This window comes from Oncorhynchus clarkii, chromosome 12 (assembly GCF_045791955.1).
Source record: "Oncorhynchus clarkii lewisi isolate Uvic-CL-2024 chromosome 12, UVic_Ocla_1.0, whole genome shotgun sequence".
NCBI classification, from domain to species: domain Eukaryota; kingdom Metazoa; phylum Chordata; class Actinopteri; order Salmoniformes; family Salmonidae; genus Oncorhynchus; species Oncorhynchus clarkii.
The window spans coordinates 18,899,526-18,923,925 of NC_092158.1; the positions used below are offsets into that span (position 1 = coordinate 18,899,526).

Sequence of the window (24,400 nt, forward strand, 5' to 3'; positions counted from 1 at the left end):
CAGAAACTAGCAAAATTAAGCAGTTTCCCTTTAAGAGCCATGTAAACAAAGAGCGGGTTTGCTTTATATGAGAGGTATTTTATTTTACGTACTTTTTATTATGTGAAGTTGAACGGGGTTCTAAAGGGATTTCCAGCGATTGCGCGAGCGTAAATGCTTTCTGAATGTGAAAATCTGCGCTCATTCACTTTGTCAGGGGGAGTGAGATAGTTCAATGGGAGTGAGAGAGGAGCATGAATGGAGCAAAATGGCGGATCATGTGCAGGTAACCACAGCTTTATGTTTTTGTAATATATCAATCCTCAATAAGCCTTTGAATGAGCTGTAATATATATTTCGATGCGTTATTTAATATATAGAGCGAATGCATCCATAAAGCGGTCATGGTACAGGTTATGTGCGATATGTGTAGCTAGGATGCGAGCTGCAGTGTTGACTTGTGGCCTGTCATCGTGTAGCTTTCGCCGTTTAAAGATGCGGACCGAAAACAAAACATTGGTGTTTATGAAACATGGCTAACTGCTAACTAGCTAGGACTGTTTCTACTGGGCGAATGTATTGATTGTAGCAGCTATCCACATTGTCATTATGTTTTATCTCATGCCTTTTATACGAAGTAAAGAACACCTTTAACATATAATTTCAATTTTGTCGGCCTATCTGTTAGCTAGGAGAGGATGGGGGAAAATGCAAGCCAGTTAGTTGACAGTAGCTAACTAGTTAGCACTAATTAATTGGTTAGCAACTCTCATACGTCATCCTTCGCGTCCTGAACGAAATCCGGTCAAATGTAATTATTGATTATGCTTTGCTTGCTTGATCAGACCTTTCAAATGCACCGCTATTTGTAATTTTTCACGCCAGGTTAGCTCTTGCTAGCTTACAGGTATAGCAACACGACATTCTCCCGCGCGACACTCTTAGTTTTTTTTTGTGTGAGCTGACATGTAAGTTAGCTTGGAACCTGGCTCGTGGACGGTGTTGTCGTTATTATACCCCACCGTGCATATTTTGCAACGAAAACAAGAATGTGCCACTCCGAAACGGACACACCTAGCAAGTTAACTAGATAACGTTATCTGGCATGGAGCATAACACATTTATAACTAGGTATCATTCTATCTGAAAATATAGCTACCATTAGCTAGCTATTCAGCTGACAATTAACTTTGCCAAACAACTAGCTTCGTCTTTCCAGCCAATGTGCTAAAGTAAGATAGCTTAGCTGGGATGCTGGCTGTCACGTGTGCACATTTTTGTACAACTGACTGACATTAGCTAGCTACTGTTAACTAGCTAGCACTTGCAAGCTAACTGTCATATCAAGCAGACGATAGATTAACAGTAACTATATCTGCCTCAAGCTTTCTGTAACTAACGTTACTGTTTGTGTTTATAGCAACTTGGCACTGAAAGTGTCGGCGTCTGCTGATGTGAGTAGGTAGCTGGCTAATTGTTATTTTGCTAAGTTGATTAAATGAAGCCTTCACCCCACCCAGGTGGCTAATTCTGTGCATTATATACATTATTTTAGAGATGCTTGGTGTCAGTATTTTTATTTTTTACGTTAGCTCAGCAGGCTGGTGATGAGAGAGCCAGTTAGATATTTAGTTTATTAATAATAACTACAGATGTACGCGCACTGAGGCAGCGCTTCCTGGTCAGGGTGCCTGACCGTGTGACGTAACTGTCTGTTAGTGCAAAGTCATCGTGGACAGTACGGGACACACACAACAGGCTCCAGACACACAAATTCTGTGCTGGTCTGCTCAGAACATTCGTTCTTGCCAATGTTCTCAGGAACCATCAGCATGACATGATGATCTAGCTAGCCCACCCAAATCCTTAGTCAGGTGTACTGCACAGCACCAAGATTGTTGTAGTAGTAATATTAGTAGGTGTGTGTGTGGGGCACACTGAGTCAGGCTCAGCAGCAGCAGTGTTGGGGTATTGAGCTCTTATCTATGTCTAGCAGTCCTCTTCTCCCTAGCCATGTGCCATCCAACACCCTCCCTAGACTAGTACATCCTGTACTATATCAGTAGCTAGCATCAGACTGGCTCCGGGATTCTGCTGACTTGTCCTTTAAACAATATGATGTTGGTCAGGCTAGCTGGGGTGTGCATGCATGAGTGGTTATGTAGTTCTTTACAACAATGGTGTTAGTAATGCTAGCTGAGGTGAATAGTCTGCTGCATTGTTACTGGTGGATTTAGTGTCCGTTAGCTGGATGGATTTAGTTTGTGAGTTAGTTAAACCTTATTATGTTAGTGTTGTGTATTGGGGTAAGTTAACTATCTGTGTGGTTTCCGGTCCCACCCACTCCCTAAAGCTGTAAAGGCTGCCTAGGGGAGGACGGCTCATAATAATGGCTGAATGGAGTCAATGGAATGGTATGAAACACGTGGTTTCCATACAGCCTCCACTGCCCTATAGCCACTACGTCGGTCTTTGTCTGGCAGGTGTTTAGCCCCTGTGTTTCTATCTAACAAGGGTCATGTTCAATAGGGTGCTACTGAATGTTTATTTTGGTAAACTTTCTTGTCTTTAAATTTTTTTTGCATGAGGCATGTCTATTTTACGAAATAGGCTATAGTCTTATTTCTGTCTGAACGCTCTAGAACGTTGTGCCATACTGATTGCTCACAGCCCAATACAACTGTCAACACCTGTATCTTGGCTGTTGATGAGGGATGTTTTTTGCTGCTCTACTCACTTAGGTCTCTCTCTCCTGTATGTGTGAGTAGAGCCTAGCCCAGCTAGAGATCCTGTGTAAGCAGCTGTACGAGACAACAGAGACTGGGGTGAGGTTGCAAGCAGAGAAAGCTCTGGTGGAGTTCACTAACAGCCCCGACTGTCTCAGCAAGTGTCAGCTACTACTGGAGAGAGGCAGCGTGAGTAGTACACACACACACTGACATTATATCAATAAGCTGTTGATATTTACCATATTACCTGATAAAAAAGGGGTGGCAGGAAGCCTAGCAGTTGAAGGCTTTGGGCCATTAACCGAAAGGTCGCTGGTTCGAATCCCTGAGCCGACTAGGTGAAAAATCGTTTGATGTGCCCTAGAGCAAGGCACTTAACCCTAACTGGTCCTGTAAGTAGCTCTGGATAAGAGCGTCTGCTAAATGATTAAAATGTAAAAATGACTGACAATGTTTACTGTATGACTTGCTTTTTTTAGCTCAGCTGATGTGTTGTCTATCTCTGTCTATGCTTGTATTCCCATCTTCCTCTCTTGCTCTCTCTCTCCCTCTCTCCAGTCTTCCTACTCTCAACTTCTTGCAGCTACCTGTCTGTCTAAACTGGTTTCGCGCACCAACAACCCTCTTCCCTTGGAGCAGCGCATCGATATCCGTAAGACTCACTCACACACATCCCACCAGTCTATATTCATGCTGTACAAGTTAGTCCATAAGGCTCATGTGTGTGTGTGTGTGTGTGTGTGCGTGCGTGCGTGCGTGCGTGCATGCAGGGAACTATGTACTGAACTATCTGGCGACGCGGCCGAAGTTGGCAGAGTTTGTTACCCAGGCTCTGATCCAGCTGTACTCCAGGTAAACCTCTCTCCGCTCCTCTCTCCTCCTCTCTTCATCCCTCTCTCCTCCATGTGAGTGATTCTCTCTCTTGTTTTTGTCTCCTCCAGGATCATCAAGCTATGTGTTTTTGTGTGTGTGTGTTTCAGGATTACCAAGCTTGGCTGGTTCGACTGTCAGAAAGACGACTATGTCTTCAGAAACGTCATCGCAGACGTCACACGCTTCCTACAGGTACAAACGTGTGTGTGTGTAGCCAATATAATTTGTTTTCTTGAAGTAGGTAGTGGACTGATCAAATCTACCTTTCTTTGTCTGTCTGTCAGCAGGACAGTGTAGAACATTGCATCATAGGAGTCACCATCCTATCCCAACTGACCAATGAGATCAACCAGGTACTCTACCTCTCCTCCCTCTTTCCTCTCCTCCACATCTCCCTCCTCTCCTCTTATTCCCCTTCTCCCCTCTAATCTGAAGTGGTGGTTGTGTTGTTGTGTGTGTTAAATATGTGTTTGATGTTGTGTGTACAGGCAGATACCAGCCATCCTCTGACCAAACACAGGAAGATTGCGTCATCGTTCAGAGACTCGTCCCTCTTTGACATATTCACCCTGTCTTGCAATCTCCTCAAACAGGTGTGTGTGTGTGAGAGGGATTGTATTAATGTGTTGACATACCTATTGACATCCATTTCCAGTCGTTCTTGTGAACTTAATGTGTGTGTGTCTAGGCGTCGGGTAAGAACCTCAACCTGAATGATGAGAGTCAGCATGGTCTACTGATGCAGCTACTGAAGCTCAGTCACAACTGTCTGAACTATGATTTCATCGGAACGTCTACAGATGAGTCCTCTGATGACCTCTGCACTGTTCAGATCCCCACTTCCTGGAGATCAGGTAACACATTCTGTCAATTCTGTAAAATATCAGTACTGCGTCACCTATTATTACTGGTGTTGCGGGTAATGCGTTACGTAATCAGATTCCTTTTATGAGTAGCGGAGTAAAGTAACATGTTACTTTTTCAAATCGCAAGTGTTGTTTTCAGAGTCATATCTCTACCGGCTGCGTGTTTTCCATGATCTGATCTCGACTTGTTTCCTCATTTAATTCTCGAGCGACCGGAGAAAGGCTGAAGAAATGTAGTAAAGTATTGAGGGAGCACATCTGATCTTTGCCATTTATTGTTTCTGAGATAGCAAAGCCTATAGAAGGTTTTCCCATCTAGTGGTGAGTGTGCCCTCTATACATCTCTGTCAGTGTACGTGCGGTCTATAACCAGAACTGGTGGCTCAAGAGAAAGATTTTGAATAAAAAGATAGGAAATCTGTACAGATGTTTGGCTTACAGTACATATGGCTAATTATCAGCTCGTATGATAGTGCAGCACTTGTAGACTAGCACAGGAAAGCATCGCCACAGATGAAAGGAGACTCGAGTGATCAAACCTGAGTTAATAAGTAGCCTGTCTTTGGTTCGCTTTGCTCCCTCCAATATTCAAACAACTGGTGAGAGTTTTTAATGAAAGTAACTCAAAGTAGTCGAACACATTACTTTCCAAACAAAGTAATATTGTAAAGTAACTAGAAATGTGTATTTCTTTTTCAAGTAACTAATCCCAACACTACCTATTACTGTGTACTAACCTAATCTGTCTCTCTTTCTCTCAGCGTTTTTGGATTCATCCACTCTCCAGCTCTTTTTTGATTTGTATCATTCCATCCCTCCCTCCCTCTCCCCGTTGGTGAGTAAAGCAGAGTGTGTGAGTGTGGCTTGTATGTTCACTTCAGTACAGGATGGGTGTAGTGTTTAATGCTCTGTGTGTGTGTGTGTAGGTGTTGTCGTGTCTAGTCCAGATAGCATCAGTGAGGAGATCTCTGTTCAACAACGCAGAGCGAGCCAAGTTCCTCTCTCACCTGGTGGATGGAGTCAAGAGGATACTAGAGAACCCACAGGTAACACACACACTATTACATGTTACAAGACTCTTAAATTCTGTTATTCCTTCAAATTTGGTCCCCCCTTTATTTTGGGTGAAATCATATTTTATATGGTAACACGTTTTATGCTACAAGTAACTAACAATGCTGTCTTTGTGTTCCAGAGCCTCTCAGACCCTAACAACTACCATGAGTTTTGTCGTCTCTTGGCGCGACTGAAAAGTAACTACCAGCTGGGAGAGCTGGTCAAAGTAGAAAACTACCCAGAAGTCATCAGGCTTATAGCCAACTTCACTGTCACCAGTCTACAGGTACTATGTGTGTCTGTCTGTGTGTGTAAGACCCTGAAGGCAGATTGGTGCGTGTCTTGGTAAACAGACATTTCATAAATAGGCCTTCTTAAATCTGCCCTTCTATACCTCTCAATAATCTTGTTAGATGTTAACGTTCTGCCAAAAACCTTGTTCTCCTTACTGAGATAACAATGACAATTTTCTGATAACTTTTATATTATGTGTGTTGCAGCACTGGGAGTTTGCCCCTAACTCTGTCCACTACCTGTTGAGCCTGTGGCAGCGCCTGGCAGCGTCTGTCCCTTATGTTAAAGCCACCGAGCCTCACCTGCTAGAGACATACACACCTGAAGTCACCAAGGCCTACATCACCTCACGCCTCGAGTCTGTCTGCATCATACTCAGGTAACACACACAGACACACACACTCTCACAGATCAATTATGAAACGTTGAAATCATTTTCACGTCTGTGAAGGGATGGGTTAGAGGACCCTCTAGATGACGCAGGGTTAGTCCAGCAGCAGTTAGACCAGCTCTCCACCATCGGTCGCTGTGAATACGAGAAGACCTGTGCCCTATTGGTCCAGCTCTTCGACCAATCAGCACAGACCTACCAGGAACTACTGCAGTCTACCAACTCTAGTACCATCGACATCACTGTCCAGGAGGGTACGTCTCTTTCCCTCTCAATCAATCAATGAAGTACGGCAAAATATAGCTTTTAACAACACATGTTTTTGTTACAAGGGAGGTTGTTATAGTTGGTTTATATAATGATATTTCTATATCTATAGGGAGGTTAACATGGTTGGTGTATATAATCGGGGCGGTCATTGGAGGAAGAGTGTCCTTCGCCTCTACAGATGAACAAGACGCCATGGACGGAGAACTAGTTTGTCGGTAAGTCCACACACAAGTAACCTCACCCTAACCAATACCACTACCTATTAGGCTAGTGGCCAATCCTCAAAAAGGGCTTTAGTTTTTGAGATACCCATACCCTAGGTATAACAAAGCACAATTATGTTTTTCCATATCTCTAATGTCTCCCATACAGGGCATTTGGAAAGTATTCAGACCACTTCACTTTTCCACGTTTTGTTACATTTTAGAATAAGGTTATAATGTATTACATTGATGAGATAATTCTACACACAATACCCCATAATGACAAAGTGAAAACAGTTTTTTAGAAATGTTTGCAAAAAATAAATTAAATTCATTGTTTATATACAGTTGAAGTCGGAAGTTTACATACACCATAGCCAAATACATTTAAACAGTTTTTCACAATTCCTGACATTTAATCCTAGTAATAATTCCCAGTCTTAGGTCAGTTAGGATCACCACTTCATTTTAAGAATGTGAAATGTCAGAGTAAAGTAGAGTGATTTTATTTAAGCTTTTATTTCTTTCATCACATTCCCAGTGGGTCAGAAGTTTAAATACACTCAATTCGTATTTGGTAGCATTGCCTTTAAATTGTTTAACTTGGGTAAAATGTTTCGGGTAGCCTTCCACAAGCTTACCACAATAAGTTGTATGAATGTTGGCCCATTCTTCCTGATAGAGCTGGTGTAACTGAGTCAGGTTTGTAGGCCTCCACCTGCGACCAAGCTTTAACTTCCTGACTGATTTCTTGAGATGTTGCATCCACATAATTTTCATCCCTCATGATGCCATCTATTTTGTGACGTGCACCAGTCCCTCCTGCAGCAAAGCACCCCCACAACATGATGCTGCCACCCCTGTGCTTCACGTTTGGGATGGTGTTCTTCGACTTGCAAGCCTCCCCCTTTTCCTCCAAACATAACGATGGTCATTATGACCAAACAGTTCTATTTTTCTTTCATCAGACTAGAGGACATTTCTCCAGAACAGTACAATCTTTGTTCCCATGTGCAGTTGCAAACCGTAGTCTGGCTTTTTTATGGCGGTTTTGGAGCAGTGGCTTCTTCCTTGCTGAGCGGCCTTTCAGGTTTCAGAAGAAAGTTATTTGTTTCTGGCCATTTTGAGCCTGTAATCGAACCCACAAATGCTGATTAGAGGTCGACCGATTATGATTTTTCTACGCCGATACCGATTATTGAATGACCGAAATAAGCCAATCTTTTTATTTTTTACATTTTATTTTTTACATTTTATTTATTTGTAGTAATGACATTTACAACAATACTGAATTGAACAATGAACACTTTAACTTAATATAATAAATAAATAATCTAACATGTTCAATTTGGTTTAAATAATGCTAAAACAGTGTTGGAGAAGAAAGTAAAAGTGCAAGATGTGCCATGTAAAAAAAAACATTTAAGATCCTTGCTCAGGACCTGAGAACATATGAAAGCTGGTGGTTCCTTTTAACACGAGTCTTCAATATTCCCAGTTAAGAAGTTTTAGGTTGTAGTTATAATTCTTTTAATAACTATTTCTCTCTATACAGTTTGTATTTCATATACCTTTGACTATTGGATGTTCTTATTGGCACTTTAGTATTGCCAGCCTAATCTCGGGAGTTGATAGGCTTGAAGTCATAAACAGCACTGTGAATCAAGCATTGTTAAGAGCTGCTGGCAAATGCAGTAAAGCACTGTTTGAATGAATGCTTACGAGCCTGCTGCTGCCTACCACTGCTCAGCCAGACTGCTCTATCAAATATCAAATCATAGACTTGATTATAATAAACACACATAAATACGAGCCTTTGGTCATTAATATGACGAAACGTTTATTTTTTCAGTGAAATACGGAACCGTTCCGTATTTTATAGAACGGGTGGCATCCCTAAGTCTAAATATTGCTGTTACATTGCACAACCTTCAATGTTATGTCATAATTATGTAAAATTCTGGCAAATGAATTGCGGTCTTTGTTAGGAAGAAATGGTCTTCAAACAGTTTGCAACGTGCCAGGCGGCCCAAACTGCTGCATAAACCCTGACTCTGCTTGCACTGAACGCAGGAGAAGGATTGGAATCCATGAGGAAACTGCGTAGCAGGCTGACCACCTGTTACGCGAGTGCAGTGTCAAAAGGACCTTGTGGCTGCAAGGAGCCATGGTAAGTTGCTAGCTAGCATTAAACTTATCTTCACATAATCACAAGTTAACCTAGTAATATCAACAACCATGTGTTGTGGTTGTTGATGTGTTGTGGTTGTTGATATTACTAGGTTAACTTGTGAAGATAAGTTTAATGCTAGCTAGCAACTTACCATGGCTCCTTGCAGCCACAAGGTCCTTTTGACACTGCACTCGCGTAACAGGTGGTCAGCCTGCTACGCAGTTTCCTCGTGGATTCCAATGTAATCGGCCATAATCGGCATCCAAAAAGGGCTGATTATACCGATTTTTGTTATGAAAACTTTAAATCTGCCCTAATTAATCGGCTGTGCCGATAAATCGGTCGACCTCTAGTACCCATGTTCAAAATCAATTACGTAGCCCGCCATTGCAACTGAAATGTCTCTCGTAACTCTGTCAACGTTCAAATACACAGTAGGCACAGTTTTTTTGCTCTTTAAGAAACACAGAATCCAGTGCTCTGATCAAAGTTCCCATTCCGTCATCCTGGGTCAAATCCTCTGTGGATATTTTCAGTGCTGTATCTCTAGCTCTTCCGTCGAGCAATAATACCACTGCAAGTGCTTGCTTTTTCTTGTCCAGATTGGTAACCCGTGTCCCGATTCCAAGTACATTTTTCCAACTCTCATACGACCTCTTCTCGTTGAAGCGAGGTGGCTAATAAATACAAATGTGCCATCTTCTGAAACCAATGTGATCTCCAAATGACACAACTAGGTTCCAGTTTAGCAGTTTACTTCACAATATCATCGCGGTATTACACTCTGGCCCGGTCCGACAGAGACTAAAACTTCTGCGCAGGTGCACTTCTAACAGAGGGAGAGGACTGTAATAACAGAAATATAGGGCTACTTAAAGCTACTTAACTCATGCATTGGTCTGAGAAACTGCAGTAATCACAAGATGCCTATAAGGACATAAGCCAAACAAGAGGCTCCTTAGGATGGTGTAACTTGCTTTATGTGATCATTTATGGTGGCTGGGAATTGAATGTGAGATGGTGGTCTTTGTGCATCAGCTCAGGAATCAACTTCAAAATTAAATGTGTGTGGAGCTGTGCTATGTCCCTCAACCAACGCTTCTTATTAAAAGTCTATGACCTAGCTACACTCTAAAGTCTAAGTAACCTGAGGTCACCCTCACAGGTTCTGTCACTCTCCATCTCCTGCTGGGCATGCCCCAGTACATAATCAATGCCAACCACACTTAATATTGGCCAAATTATCATCCGACCTGACTTCCAATGGAATATAAAGAAATGCGTAGGATGTGATCTGCAGGGCTTTTTACCATATTAAACATAAAGAACAGGCCACCCACAGGCCAGTTAATTGTTGGAAAGCTCTAAAGGTAAGTCTGTTTTTGACATCCCTTTTACAGACATTACAGGCAAAAGTGTTGTACACAATTCTGAAAAAATGCCTCATTTACAAAATTAGAATTTATAGGTGATTGTTATAATGGAAGCCATACTGGATTTTGTATGCCATATCAGATTTGAGGCAAAATCTAAAGATAATCTGTGATGGCCCCCTGACTTAAATGCAAGACTACCGGCTAAAGATACAAAATTCTTTAAGGATCGTTGGTGGCCCCCCCCTGTATGTACTGCAGACAATTGACGTGCTTCTACACCTGCATTGCTTGCTGTTTGGGGTTTTAGGCTGGGTTTCTGTACAGCACTTTGAGATATCAGCTGATGTACGAAGGGCTATATAAATAAATTTGATTTGATTTGACTATTTGTATTCAACATTTTAGCAACTTGCAATATTGAGTTATGTGGCCCAAGTTGACTGAGAACACATTCTCATTTACAGCATCGACCTGGGGAATAATTACACTCTGAATTAAGAGGGTGTGTTACAATATCTATCCATTTAACCAGTGTCACAGTAAAATATTTGGACAACTATCCATTTCATATATAGTAGACCCTAGAAATATGGAAAACATGGTTGTGTTTTGTTATACCTCGGGTAGGGGCATCACCACATTTTTGGGGCCTTGCCATGAGCCTAAGACATTGAGTGCACAAAACATTATGAACACTGTCCTAATATTGAGTTGCACCCTCAGAACAGCCTCAATTATTTTCTTGCCCATTCATCCTCTGAATGGCACACATACACAGTCCGTGTCTCAAGGTTTAAAAATCATTCTCTCTTTAAACTACACTGATTTGAAGTGTATTTAACAAGTGACATCAATAAAGGATCATAGCTTTCACCTGGTCAGTCTGTCATGGAAAGAGCAGGTGTTCCTAATGTTTTGTACACTCAGTGTACATGTCCTATTGTAAATGTACCTCAGGATACAGCAGCAGATGAGTCAATAGTGTGCCTCAGGATGCTTTAAAAAAAAAAAATTTTTTTTTAACTAGGCAAGTCGGTTAAGAACAAATTCTTATTTTACAATGACGGCCTAACCCGGGCAACGCTGGGCCAATTGTGCGCAGCCCTGTGGGACTCACAGCCGTTTGTGATACAGCCCGGGATCGAACCAGGGTCTGTAGTGACGCCTCGATCACTGAGGTGCAGTGCCTTAGACCTGATGCTGAGTCAGTCGTGTGTGTGTCTGTCAGAGTGCTCCAGTTGATGAACCTAACAGATTCGCGGCTGGCCCAGGCGGGTAACGAGCGGTTGGAGTTGGCCATGCTCAGTCGTGTGTGTGTGTGTGTGTCTGTCAGGGTGCTCCAGTTGATGAACCTAACAGATTCGCGGCTGGCCCAGGCGGGTAACGAGCGGTTGGAGTTGGCCATGCTCAGCTTCTTTGAACAGTTCAGGAAAATTTACATCGGAGACCAGGTGCAAAAGTCCTCCAAGGTAAATACTTTTACCACACACACACACTTATGTTTCAGACCTCAAACATGATTTAATGTTGATGAGTCCACATGTCATACTGTCTTGTTTAGATCTATCTCTCTCCGTTCCTCTCTAAGCGTGACTAACTGTCTCTCTTTCTCTCACTCTCTATTTCTCTCTTAGCAAGACTAACTCTGTTAATATCTTAATTCAAAGGGCTTTATTGGTATGGGAAACATATGTTTACATTGCCAAAGCAAGTGAAATAGATAATAAACAAAAGTTAAATAAACAATACAAAATGAACAGTAAACATTACACTCACAAAAGTTCCAAAGGAATAGAGACATTTCAAATGTCATTATGGCTATGTAGTGTTGTAATGATGTGCAAATAGTTAAAGTACAAAAGAGAAAATAAATTAACATAAATATAGGTTATATTTACCATGGTGTTTGATTTTTTCGAATTCTTTGTGGGTCTGTGTAATCTGAGGGAAATATGTGTCTCTAATATGGTCATACATTTGGCAGGAGGTTAGGAAGTGCAGCTCAGTTTCCACCTCATTTTGTGGGCAGTGTGCACAAAGCCTATCTTCTCTTGAGAGCCAGGTCTGCCTACGGCGGCCTTTCTCAATAGCAAGGCTATGCTCTCTTCCTTCCTCTCATGACTGACTCCATCTCTCTCCATTCCGTTCTCTGCCTGTAACTAGTGGGAGTTATGTTATATTTTAACTAGTAGCTCTTCTGTCTGTGGGTGTGTTAGTGCTGACACACAGCCTTGGACTGACTGACTGACTGAGTGTGCTTTCTTTGTGCTGGGCAGAGGCTGCAAAATGTGAACAGCCCAGATAAGTGGTGACAGTCGAGAGCAGCCCTCCCCCAACGTGTCGGTTTGGTCTTAAAGTTATCCTCCCCTATCCCTTCTTAGTGACATGGTCAGTTTTACTGTTAACATGGTGAATAATGTAGGCGGAATCATCGCTAACCAGAGAATTCTCCATGGAAGTGGGGTGGAGGCAGGGGAGTACTAGAATAATTAATATAAAGTGGGGTGGAGGCAGGGGAGAACAAGAATAATTCATGTGGGGTGAAGGCAGGGGAGTACTAGAATAATTAATATAAAGTGGGGTGGAGGCGGGAGGAGTTCTAGAATAGTTATTATGAGGAGGTTTGTAGGCGGGAGGAGTTCTAGAATAATTAATATAAAGTGGTGTGGAGGCGGGAGGAGTTCTAGAATAATTAATATAAAGTGGTGTGGAGGCGGGAGGAGTTCTAAAATAATTAATATAAAGTGGTGTGGAGGCGGGAGGAGTTCTAGAATAGTTATTATGAGGTTTGTAGGTGGGAGGAGTTCTAGAATAATTCATATGATGAAGGTTCTGGAATGTCTCATTTCAGGTTGTGTATGTGTGAGATGGACTGTATGAGTCTGAGGTGTCAGAATAAATAACACCCCAGACCTGCAGGAGATACACATCCCTCTATGACACCCTCTACCCTAACCCCCCGATACTAAGGCAAACCATCCTCAGCTCTGCTCAACTTAACACTATCACACAGACTCTCTTGATCTCACTCACTCTCTTCCTCACACACTACTTTACCTCAGAGCTCAGGTTTTGGCGGAATGTACAGCCACGTTCGGGAGATGAGAGCAGAGCTGATTGGTGTGTGTTTGTCTTTAACCCTGTGGAGATGACTAGTGCTACGCTGCTGGCAGCTGTTACTGTTTGTGATTATATCATAGTTGTCCTACTGTGTAGTTGCTCTCTCTCCAGGGGATCTTCTAATGGTTAAAGGCATGTATTTGTGTGTGTCACAGCTGTACCGGCGGCTGTCAGAGGTTCTGGGGCTGAATGATGAGACCATGGTACTCAGCATCTTCATTGGAAAAATGTGAGTTTCAACACTTCCTGTGTTAGTACTACTCCTGGTTCTATGAACTAACCACTGATTAATACCATTTGTGGTTGCAGCATCACCAACCTGAAGTACTGGGGCCAGTGTGAACCAATCACTTCCAAGACACTTCAGTTACTCAATGACCTCTCTATAGGATATCCTTTTGCGCGTGTGTGTGTGTGTGTGTGAGAAAGGGGGGGGGGGGGGTATTTGGTATTCTGTTATATTCCAGCTCCTGTGTTGTCTCTTTGACGGTGTGTGTGTGTGTACGTACAGCAGTGTGAGGAAGTTGGTGAAACTCAGCGCTGTTCAGTTCATGCTGAACAACCACACAGTAAGTACCCTGACCTTTGATCTCTCACCCTGACCACTAACACTAACCTCCTGAATCTCAATGTATGCTTTTTCATCCAGTTCTTTTCCCATAATGCCCTTATCCTTTCTCCAATGATGTCAGAGCGAGCACTTCTCCTTCCTGGGCGTGAACAACCAATCAAACCTCAGCGACATGAGGTGTCGCACCACGTTCTACACCGCACTGGGACGCCTGCTGATGGTCGACCTAGGTAGACACACACACACACACACACACACACACATCTACAGTCTACACGATTATCAGTAATGATCTTATTTGGATGATTACAAACTTTTCATTCTTTCACCTAGGGCTATGATGATACCAGTATCATATTTTTTCCATGGCAAAAATGAAAACACGAAGCATACCAAACTCGTTGGTCCTTTAAAAACCTGTTGTATGTAAAAATATTGTGTGCTATAGCTTGGAAAAATGTATCAATGTGACTCTGGATGACAAGATAATGATGTTTGTTTCCAACATTAGGGCTGTTTTCCTAAAGAAATGAAATCCACTTTGTGTGTTGTAACCCTTGCCATGATACTGGTATCGTCCCAGCCCTACTTTAACCTTGTTTTCATCTTGTGTGTGTAGGTGAGGATGAGGACCAGTTTGAACAATTCATGCTTCCCCTAACGGCGGCGTTTGAAGCAGTGGCTCAGATGTTCAGCACCAACACATTTAATGAGCAGGAGGCGAAGAGGACGTTGGTAGGACTGGTCAGAGACCTGAGAGGTATCGCCTTTGCCTTCAACGCCAAGACCAGCTTTATGATGCTCTTCGACTGGATGTATCCTTTACTGACCCCTGATCTCTGACCCCTGACCTTTACGGACCAGGGGCCTGCTCAGGAGATTGAAAGGTTAAAGAACGTTCAGATAGAAATTGTTGTGTAGAAGAGATATGACTGTGTCATAGAATAGGAAATCACTGTAGAGTTTTGAATTGCAAGTAGTGTTGTCCTTCACTTGAAGTCTCATTGGCGCACAGTGTTGTTCTTAACCCCTCCCCCAGCTACCCAGCCTACATGCCCATCCTGCAGAGAGCTATAGAGCTCTGGTACCACGTACCAGCATGCACCACTCCTGTCCTAAAGCTCATGGCCGAGCTAGTCCACAACAGGTACATAAACATGCATACAGTCAGAACCCTGACATTTCTCCCTCGACCTCTAACCCCTGACTTCTAACCCTTTGTAGGGATTAACACCAATTTCCTGAACCAAGTGCCTTCCTGATTACCAAGATACTTAAAAAAAAAATGTATCTCGAACAATAATATAACATTTCTATGCCGCACTAATGCAAAAACAGCAAATATGCAACGCTAGAAAGCTGCATTATTTAGGCTAGTCCCCAATAGAAAACGTCTACATGGCTTCTATTATTTACACTGCTACACACGACTTCTCCACGCAGTCATTTACGGCCCAGGTTTCTCCTCTACAGTTTGTTCATTCAAATTACTTCCCAAACTTCAGCTGTGTTGCCCAACAGAGGATCCAAAATATAAACTACGGCTGCTCACTGCTAACAAAACACCTAATACATTGTGTCTGCAAAATTGCTCAAGGAAATTGACATTCGCAATATTGTTCCAAGTTGTTACACTAACAAAAGCAAGGGCACTGGCTTGACTAGAAGGTCAGATTCACATGGAATTGATCGGCAGCTGTCCATGGTACGGATTCTACACCGTTTGCTTGTCTGTCACAGGGAAAATATCCAATGCTGCGCTAAACAAACAGTCACCACATAAGTGAGTTTTCATAGTAAAAACAGCCAAAATCTTTCCAAATTCCCCTGATAGCCAGACAGCTGCTCTGCAAGGGGAGAGGAGAGAGCCAACAAGCTGGGTGTCATCTTTCAGTCAACGGTAAAACGACCCTGTCATTTTCACTAGCTATAATAACCTAATTTTACTAGTTAAGCAAACAATTTTTCTTAGGCCTACGTTAACTATAGGTTACATAAACAAAATAGTGTGACGACTTTGAGAGAACTTTGAGTTGATTCCATTACAACAAGAAACCGTTAGATCCCTGCAAGTGTTTCTCAATTTATAGTGATAGAATTATAGCCGTTCCACACTTGCTGGTATTAAATGCTTTTAGATAGCATTTCTGGTTGGACGGATCTCGGGATACCTGGGAAAGGCTTGCAATTTTATCAGGATGGAAAATTGGTAAATTTGAGGAAAATATGAATCCTTAACTCTGTGTCTGTGTTTCCAGGTCACAGAGGTTACAATTTGACGTTTCATCACCCAACGGAATCCTGCTGTTCAGAGAAACCAGCAAGATGATCACCACCTATGGTACTACACTCAAGTGTCCTATTGCCACAGTTGCTGTGCACTCACTTTTTGCACACACTCACTTTTTTTCTATATTAATTTCCTTGGTTCTCCCTCTCCAGGTAACCGTATCCTGACCATTGGGGAGGTGCCTAAGGACCAGATGTACAGTGTGAAGCTGAAGGGTGTCAGTGTGTGTTTCTCCATGCTCAAGGCTGTGCTCTCTGGAAACTATGTCAACTTCGGGGTGTTCCGTCTCTATGGAGATGACGCACTGGACAACGCGCTACAGACCTTCATCAAATTGCTGCTGTCCATACCACACAGCGACCTGCTGGTACACACACTCCTCTCCATCCCTCACAGCGAAGTACTTCCCTGAACATTCTAAATATATCTGACAGTTTCAGCACACTTAATCTCCTTCTTTCTCCCTCCCCCTTCTATTTCTCCCTCCTCACTCCAGGACTATCCCAAGTTGAGCCAGTCGTTCTACAGTCTGTTGGAGGTGTTGACTCAGGATCACATGAACTTCATTGCTTCTCTAGAGCCGCATGTCGTCATGTACATACTGTCATCTATCTCCGAGGGACTCACTGCACTGGGTAATGTATATACATACACACACAGCACCGGGAAATGATACATACACACACTGCACCGGGAAATGATACATACACACACTGCACCGGGAAATGATACATACACAGTATACCACTCCACTGGGTAATGTATATACATTTGAAGTCGGGAGTTTATATACACTTAGGTTGGAGTCATTAAAACTCGTTTTTCAACCACTCCACAAATTTTTTGTTAACAAACTATAGTTTTGGCAAGTCGGTTAGGACATCTACTTTTTCCAACAATTGTTTATTAGCAATAGTTTATTTCACTTATAATTCACTGTATCACAATTCTAGTGGGTCAGAAGTTTACATACACTAAGTTGACTGTGCCTTTAAACAGCTTAGAAAATTCCAGAAATTTATCACATGGCTTTAGAAGCTTCTGATATGATAATTGACATAACTTGAGTCAATTGGAGTTGTACCTGTGGATGTATTTCAAGGCCTACCTTCAAACTCAGTGCCTCTTTGCTTGACATCATGGGAAAATCAAAAGAAATCAGCCAAGACCTGGTTCATCCTTGGGAGCAATTTCCAAATGCCTGAAGGTACCACGTTCAGCTGTACAAACAATAGTACGCAAGTATAAACACCATGGGACCACGCAGCTGTCATACCGCTCAGGAAGGAGATGCATTCTGTCTCCTAGAGATGAACGTACTTTGGTGCGAAAAGTGCAAATCAATCCCAGAACAACAGCAAAGGACCTTGTGAAGATGCTGGAGGAAAAAGGTACAAAAGTATCTACATCCTCAGTAAAACGAGTCCTATATCAGCATAACCTGAAAGGCCGTTCAGCAAGGAGAAGCCACTGCTCCAAAACCTCCATTAAAAAAGCCAGACGACGGTTTGCAATTGCACATGGGGACAAAGATTATACTTTTTGGAGAAATGTCCTCTGGTCTGATGAAAGGAAAATATAACTGTTTGGTTATAATGACCATCGTTATGTTTGGAGGAAAAAGGGGGAAGCTTGCAAGCCGAAAACACCATCCCTACCGTGAAGCATGGGGGTGGCAGCATCATGTTGTGGGGGTGGCAGCATCATGTTGTGGGGGTGCTTTGCTGTAGGAGGGACTGGTGCACTTTACAAAATAGATGGCATCATGAGGGATGAAAATGATGTGGATGCAACATCTCAAGACATCAGTCAGGAAGTTAAAGCTTGGTCGCAAATGGGTTTTCCAAATGGACAATGACCCCAAGTATACAAAATGGCTTAAGGACAACAAAGTCCAGGTATAGGAGTGGCCATCACAAAGCCCTGACCTCAATCCCATAGAAAATGTGTGGGCAGAACTGAAAAAGCGTGTGCGAGCAAGGAGGCCTACAAACCTGACTCAGTTACACCAGCTCTGTCAGGAGGAATGGGCCAACATTCACCTAACTTATTGTGGGAAGCTTGTGGAAGGCTACCCAGAACGTTTGACTCAAGTTAAACAATTTAAAGGCAATGCTACCAAATACTAATTGAGTGTATGTAAACTTCTGACCCACTGGGAATGTGATGAAAGAAATAAAAGCTGAAATAAATCACTCTCTCTACTATTATTCTGACATTTCACTTTCTTAAAATAAAGTAGTCATCCTAAGACAGGGAATTTTTACTAGGATATAATGTCAGGAATTGTGAAATACCAAGTTTAAATGTATTTGGCTGAGGTGTATGTAAACTTCCAACTTCAGCTGTACATACACACACTGCACTGGGAAATGGTACATATACAGTATACCACTGCACCGGGTGATATATACAGTGACTTCAGAAAATGTTCACACCCCTTGACTTTTGTTGTGTTACAAAGTGAGATTAAAATGTATTTAATTGTCATTTTTCATCAACGATCTACACACAACATTCATGTTAGAATTTTTCTTCAACTTTGACATCTATAAAAAATGTATTAAAAGTAAAATGCTGATATATCTTGATTAGATTCAACCCCTTGAGTTCATACATGTTAGAATCACATTTGGCAGTGATTACAACTGTGAGTCTTTCTGGGTAAGTCTCTTAAGAGCTTTACACACCTGGATTGTACAGTATTATCACATTTTTATTATTTTAAAGTTCTTCCATCTCTTTTTAGTTTGTTGATCATTACCAGACAACCATTTTCAGGCCTTGCCATTAGATTTCAAGCTGATTTAAGTCAAAGCTGTTACTAGGCCATTCGGGAACATTTAATATCATCTTGGTAAGCAACTCCAGTGTAGATTTGGCTTTGTGTTTTAGGTTATTGTCCTGCTGAGGTTGAATTTGTTTGAAATTTACTGCTCGACTGAGAAACCTTATAGATAATTGTATGTGTTGGGTATAATCAGCTGTCCTCCAAGGCAAAGGGTGGCTACTTTGAAGAATCTGAAATATAAATATATTTAGATTTAACACTTTGGTTACTACATGATTCTTTCTATGTGTTATTTCATAGTTTTGATGTCTTCTATTATTCTACAATGTAGAAAATAGTACTAATAAAGAAAACCCCTGGAATCAGTAGGTGTGTCCAGACTTTTGACTGGTACTGTATATAACATTCTATTGGTTTCAAGAATTTGGTATACTTTTAATTAGAACAATTTTAGGTTTTGAATCCGGCGTCGTTTTGCGTATCAGTTCATAAACCATGTGCCATGTAATCGGTGTGCCATCAAAATCTCTTAACTATTTTTCAATCTATATGGCACAGCTGTCAATTTCTTTGTCCTTAAATGAAACTGGTATACTTAAAAAAAAAAAAGTGTTATTCATCACCATTTTCTTTAACCAATGTTGGTCTTTAATGCAGGGCCGACAGACAAGTTCCTTACTTTTACCCCCTTCCACTTGCCTCTTCCATTTTTGCAGTAATGCTGCAAATTTGGGTAGAGCAGACATTTCCATATATTTTTGTTAGCTGCATGTTTGACAAGTCCACTAGTCCTATTTATGATATAATTTACAAAGATTTATACTTTTTTGTCAATTAGTATATTTATGTTTAACCACTTTGTTGTATTATTTGTTCTGTCTTTTCTGGTGGATTAAACTGAAATTGCAACCAACTTTCTATGGCTTGTTTTAAAAATAGCGATGTTTTGGAGATTTAATTTTCCAATAACTTGAGTGAGAGGTTGTAATCTGAATAAAGGGGAAAAGGCCGTTCTTGAACATGACGTGAGACATTCTTACTAATCTGCTAGAGAACCAGTTGGAATTTAACTTTTGTATGACTGACACCCTTTATTGAGAGGTTTGATGCTTTAATATTTAGTCATTTTTGCCCTCCAAATTCATATTCATTATATAAATAAGCCTGTTTAATGTTGTGTGGCTTGCCATTCCAAATACAATGGAATATGTTTTGCTCATATAATTTAAAAAACAGGTCGCTAGGTGTAGGCAAAACCATACGCAAATAGGTAATATGTGATATGACTAAAGAGTTCATCAGCGTGAGTACAAATAGACAGGTATTTATTTTCCTTTCCATGGCAGCAAGATCTTAACTATTTTTGCTAACTTTCTATTAAAATGTAGTATGTACACATCACCATCAGACCATTTTATTGGTAAACTACACAGTAATGTAAAAGTTGTATTTTTTTGTGACCCAATACATAATATAGTAAGTACACTTATCAAACTTTGGTTGTAATCCAGAGAGGTTAGAAAAGTATCTTGATCCTCTATTAGGCTGTGGAGTGATCCAAATTGTGGATTTAAAAGAGAACGTGAATCATCGGTGTACAATGATACCTTTTTGTTTTTAAACACTGGATTTCTAATCCCTTGATATTATTGTTGGATCTGATTTTAACAGCTAACATTTCGATGGCCATAATAATAAATAGATATGCCAATAGTGGACAACGTTGTTTTACTTCTCTTGACAGATTAATAATTTCTGAGAAGTAGCCATTATTTACTATTTTACACCTAGGGTTACTATACATAACTAACCCATTTTTATGAGATTCTCCAAAATTGAAATATTCTGGGCAATTATATATAAACTCCAGTCGTACTTTCTCAAAAGCCTTTTCAAAGTCCGCTATGAAAACCAGGCTTGGTTTCCCTGATATTTCATAGTATTCTATTATTTCCAGTAGTTGTCTTATATTATCTCCAATGTATCGTCCATGTAAAAAACCGTTCTGATTGGGTAATGTATGTGCCAATTATTTGATGGTCCGACTGCATTCTGTCCCCTATCAACACATTATAATTTTTTTTTTACTTGATGACCTGGGTGGGGGCACCCCACCGGAATCCCCAACGACTAGGTACAAGGTCATCAAGGTACTCATTAGCAGCTTTGAGAAATTCTTTGTATATAATGCTCACCCATCAGGGGGCTCTGGCTTTGAAGGACCAATCCTGCCAGGCAGGTTCAGAATCTTGAGGGGGCGGTGCTGCTCTAGAAGGTCTCTGACTGCATTTATCTTTCTGTTTTGGCTGCGTATAGGCTACTTACAATAGGCCCATAAAACAGATAAGGACTTCTCCTTAGTGTATGGGTCTCTCAGGTGGCTGTATAGGGTTGTGGACTGTTCCATCATGATAGGACAATAAATAAACAGACTATATTTAGAATTTATTTTAAAATGACTAACGTGTGTTGTAGATACTATGGTGTGTACTGGGTGTTGTTCCAGTCTGGACCATATCGCCACCTACCTGTTCAAACAGGTAACCTCTCCCTCTGTTCATCTGTAATCTATTCATATCATCTTATACATGTATGTACATATATTGATGCTAATTAATTGTTTCTGTTTAGCTGTCTCGTTCCACTAAGAAACGACCTGTTGCTATGGCAACAGACGAACGCTTCCTACACATCATGCAGCAACACCCAGAGATGATCCAACAGGTACACACACCCCAAACACACACACCGATCTCACTCACTCTCACACACACTCACTAATCATTCTGTGTGTTTGTCCTACAGATGCTGTCCACAGTGTTGAACATCATCATCTTTGAGGATTGCAGGAACCAGTGGTCCATGTCCAGACCTCTATTGGGCCTCATCCTGCTCAACGAGAAGGTACAGGTACACAACCACACACCCATTATCCAACCATTCCCTGGAAGACGTGGCAATTGTTGCTGAGTGGACTATCCTGGCTAAAAAAAAAAAACTAAAAAAACACACCAGCCTCATCCTGTGTGTGTCTCCATTCCTGCAGTATTTTGCCGATCAGAGAACATTATTTTTTTGTGCGCTTTTGTGTGTGTAGTATTTTGCAGACCTGAGGAACAGCATTGTGAACAGCCAGCCTCCAGAAAAGCAGCAGGCCATGCATCTCTGCTTTGAGAACCTGATGGAGGGGATAGAACGCAACCTGCTAACCAAGAACAGAGACAGGTACACACAATTCCATTGACAGTGTGTGCGCTCACTTTGTGTGTTTTTTTAACTGTGTGTATACTCATCTGTGCAGGTTCACCCAGAACCTCTCGGTGTTCCGGAGGGAGGTAAATGACAGCATGAAAAACTCTTCATATGGAGTCAACACCAATGACATGATGAGCTGACATTCCACACACGCACACCTGCTCCACACAGAGCAGCTTCCCAAAACTCAACTCCCTCCACTCCTCCTCTCACCCCCTCTTCCTCTCCACTCCTCTTCTCACCCCCTCTTCCTCTCCACTCGTCTTCTCACCCCCTTCCTCTCATCTCTCCCCCCTCTTCCTCTCCCTTGTAGTTCCACCCTCCTTTTTATAGAAGCCTATATAAATATACAGATCTATTTTAAAGCCAGTCTGTAGAGGTCACCCTGCTACTCGCTGGGAGGATTGAGGGAGGGAGGATATCTCTACACACTTTGGAGGAAGTGAATCTGAGTGGGGGGATGAGTGGGGGGATGAAGGTGAAAAGGGAGAAGCCGGTAAATGTAGTTCTCTGCTTCTGCCTGCCTTGTATAGAAACACAACAAATCAAGTGTACATTTTTTTTCATAACATTTTGAACAATGTTTATATTGATTGAATTTAAAACACAAAATGAGAAACGTGTGATTGAACTTTTTACAGTGTAGTGAGTCAGTGCACCTGTCTGTCTGTGTGTGGGGGAAAAACTTTCTATAGGGGATGAGAGGAGCAAGAAAGTAGAGCGCACTAGAGCTGTGAAGGGGTAGAGACAAAGAGAGTGAGAAACTGTCCATTTTGCACATTTTCCTCTGGCCCTCTGATTTGAGTGATGTAAATACCCACCACTGTTACTCCCTAGGCACTGCCCCTAGACACCACCTTTAGCCCCTAGACACCACCTTTACTCTCTATGCACTGTCCAAAGCCCCTAGACACCACCTTTACCTCCTAGACACCACCTTTAGCCCCTAGAAATTTTGCCTAGAAAATAATTGCTTGTTCAAATAGAATTGGTTAGGTGTGGGGCAGGGTTATGGTCATGCTCCACTTTACCCTCTGGTAGGCTGGTTGGAGCTGACACTAACCTCAGGGGAGTCGGTTGGGTTAGGGAAGAGTGAAGTGTCTCAGCATGCTAGCTAGTGTGTAGGGGTCACAGATCTGATAACAGAAAGGAGCGTGGCTGCAGTCTATCTCTGGAGTATGTGACTCAGAGTGTGTGTGCGCGTGGCCTCTCGTGGTGCTGTAAAGGAGCGGTGCGCTCCAGACAGAACCTTCCAGGACATTCTAGAACGTTCAGGTCTCGTTTCCGAGCTCCCTGAAGGATAGTATATTTCTAATTGAGAAACTAAAGAAGAATGCAACCTTTGGTAGAACAGAGAGCTGTGTATTACAGGGAAATGGGTGGTAAGAAAAAGACAGAACTGTGTATTAAAGAGGAGATGTGGGTTCAGAGTTCATTAGCAACTTGTGCTACTCTACAGGTGTTGCTGCTAACTGTTTGTGACGACTAGCTCATCTCTAACAATGTTGATTTGACTTCCTGGTTTATTGTTTTGGTTCCCTAAAGTGAGTGTGTGTGTTGGATCGGTACCTTGGTTCTCTGATGTGAGTGTGTGTTGGATCGGTAGTTTGGTTGAGTTGTGTGGATGTCTGCTACATATTATAGTGTCAGCATTGTGACTGCAAATAAACGTTATTTGGTTTGTATACCGTGCTGTCACTGTGTTTTACTGCAAACATGGGTCATGTCTTTAGTGTGTGGAGAAGACTAGCAAGGTATTGTCTTCATAAGGATTTATCTGAAACACAGGCTACAGGTTGATTTGACATCCATTTATTCAGATTCAGGTATAAAAAAATATATATACACACACATACAGTTGTAGTCGAAAGTTTACATACACTTAGGTTGGAGTCATTAAAACTTGTCTTTCAACCACTCCACAAATGTATTGTTAATACATTTTTCCAACAATTGATTACAGACAGATTATTTCACTTATAATTCACTGAATCACAATTCCAGTGGGTCAGAAGTTTACATACAAAGGTTACTGTGCCTTTAAACAGCTTGGAGAATTCCAGAAAATTCTGTCATGGCTTTAGAAGCTTCTGATACATCAGTTGAGTCAATTGGAGGTGTACCTGTGGATGTATTGCAAGGCCTACCTTCAAACTCAGTGCC

At 41.7% G+C, this 24,400-nt stretch overlaps 1 protein-coding gene across 5 annotated transcripts; it reads left to right on the forward strand.

The window, feature by feature from the left end:
- The first annotated feature begins 32 nt into the window (after positions 1-32).
- On the forward strand, positions 33-23,922 carry LOC139422838 (exportin-7-like). 5 transcript variants are annotated; one of them, XM_071174241.1, is made up of 29 exons: positions 33-265; positions 2,748-2,894; positions 3,267-3,360; positions 3,479-3,560; positions 3,689-3,773; positions 3,869-3,934; positions 4,070-4,174; positions 4,270-4,435; positions 5,209-5,282; positions 5,374-5,493; positions 5,643-5,789; positions 6,004-6,176; positions 6,249-6,442; positions 6,568-6,673; positions 11,544-11,679; positions 13,486-13,559; positions 13,640-13,720; positions 13,836-13,899; positions 14,023-14,131; positions 14,521-14,716; positions 14,941-15,048; positions 16,160-16,242; positions 16,344-16,558; positions 16,688-16,826; positions 21,458-21,522; positions 21,614-21,706; positions 21,788-21,886; positions 22,080-22,207; positions 22,284-23,922. In XM_071174241.1, exons 1-29 carry the CDS (start codon positions 215-217, stop codon positions 22,375-22,377), a joined length of 3,294 nt encoding a protein of 1,097 aa, XP_071030342.1. In that variant the 5' UTR covers positions 33-214; the 3' UTR covers positions 22,378-23,922. The 5 variants fall into 5 exon arrangements, with proteins under 5 accessions (XP_071030342.1, XP_071030339.1, XP_071030341.1 ...); XM_071174238.1 differs by having other exon boundaries at positions 79-265; positions 3,866-3,934; positions 21,788-21,892; XM_071174240.1 differs by having other exon boundaries at positions 79-265; positions 3,866-3,934.
- Positions 23,923-24,400: the final 478 nt, after the last annotated feature.